Raw genomic sequence first — 419 nt, forward strand, 5'->3', positions numbered from 1 at the left:
TCGCCCCGGGGGGCCAAGCGGGTACGGGTGGTGCCAGGCTCCGGTCCACGAGCAGCGCTGCAGAAAGCCCGTGAAACCACCAGCCGGGGGGTGGCTTTTGACTTGACCTCTAGTTTTCTAGTCCTTTTGTACGCCAAAGCCTCTATTAAAGGCTCCATCGCCTCATTTTTGGGCTGGCGCCTGAGTTACGCGCCCTCCCCATGCCCAGTTTCCCTCCCCAGTAGGAAACAGGTCCTGGCCGGAGCCGAGTTATTTCTACACGGAGAAGAAATTACCACCTTTATTTCATATAAATTATGATGTCTCTCAGCAGACAGCGTTGGATTTATTGCACTAGAGCACATCCGCGATACAGAGCTACGAGACGTCGGAGGAGAGCTTTGAATTATTCAGACCGGGACCAAGAGGCACTCGACGGG

The 419-nt window shown here is 54.9% G+C and overlaps 1 protein-coding gene across 1 annotated transcript in view; it reads left to right on the forward strand.

The window, feature by feature from the left end:
* The window catches only part of FAM118B (family with sequence similarity 118, member B), a 3,221-nt gene extending 2,837 nt beyond the window's left edge, over positions 1 to 384 (forward strand). The window contains exon 6 of the mRNA XM_010145934.1: positions 314 to 384. Within this exon, the coding sequence (XP_010144236.1) occupies positions 314 to 384 (71 nt within the window). The remainder of the gene's footprint in view (positions 1 to 313) is intronic.
* Positions 385 to 419: the final 35 nt, after the last annotated feature.

The sequence above is a fragment of the Buceros rhinoceros genome, unplaced genomic scaffold (genome assembly GCF_000710305.1).
Source record: "Buceros rhinoceros silvestris isolate BGI_N320 unplaced genomic scaffold, ASM71030v1 scaffold32891, whole genome shotgun sequence".
Classification (NCBI taxonomy): domain Eukaryota; kingdom Metazoa; phylum Chordata; class Aves; order Bucerotiformes; family Bucerotidae; genus Buceros; species Buceros rhinoceros.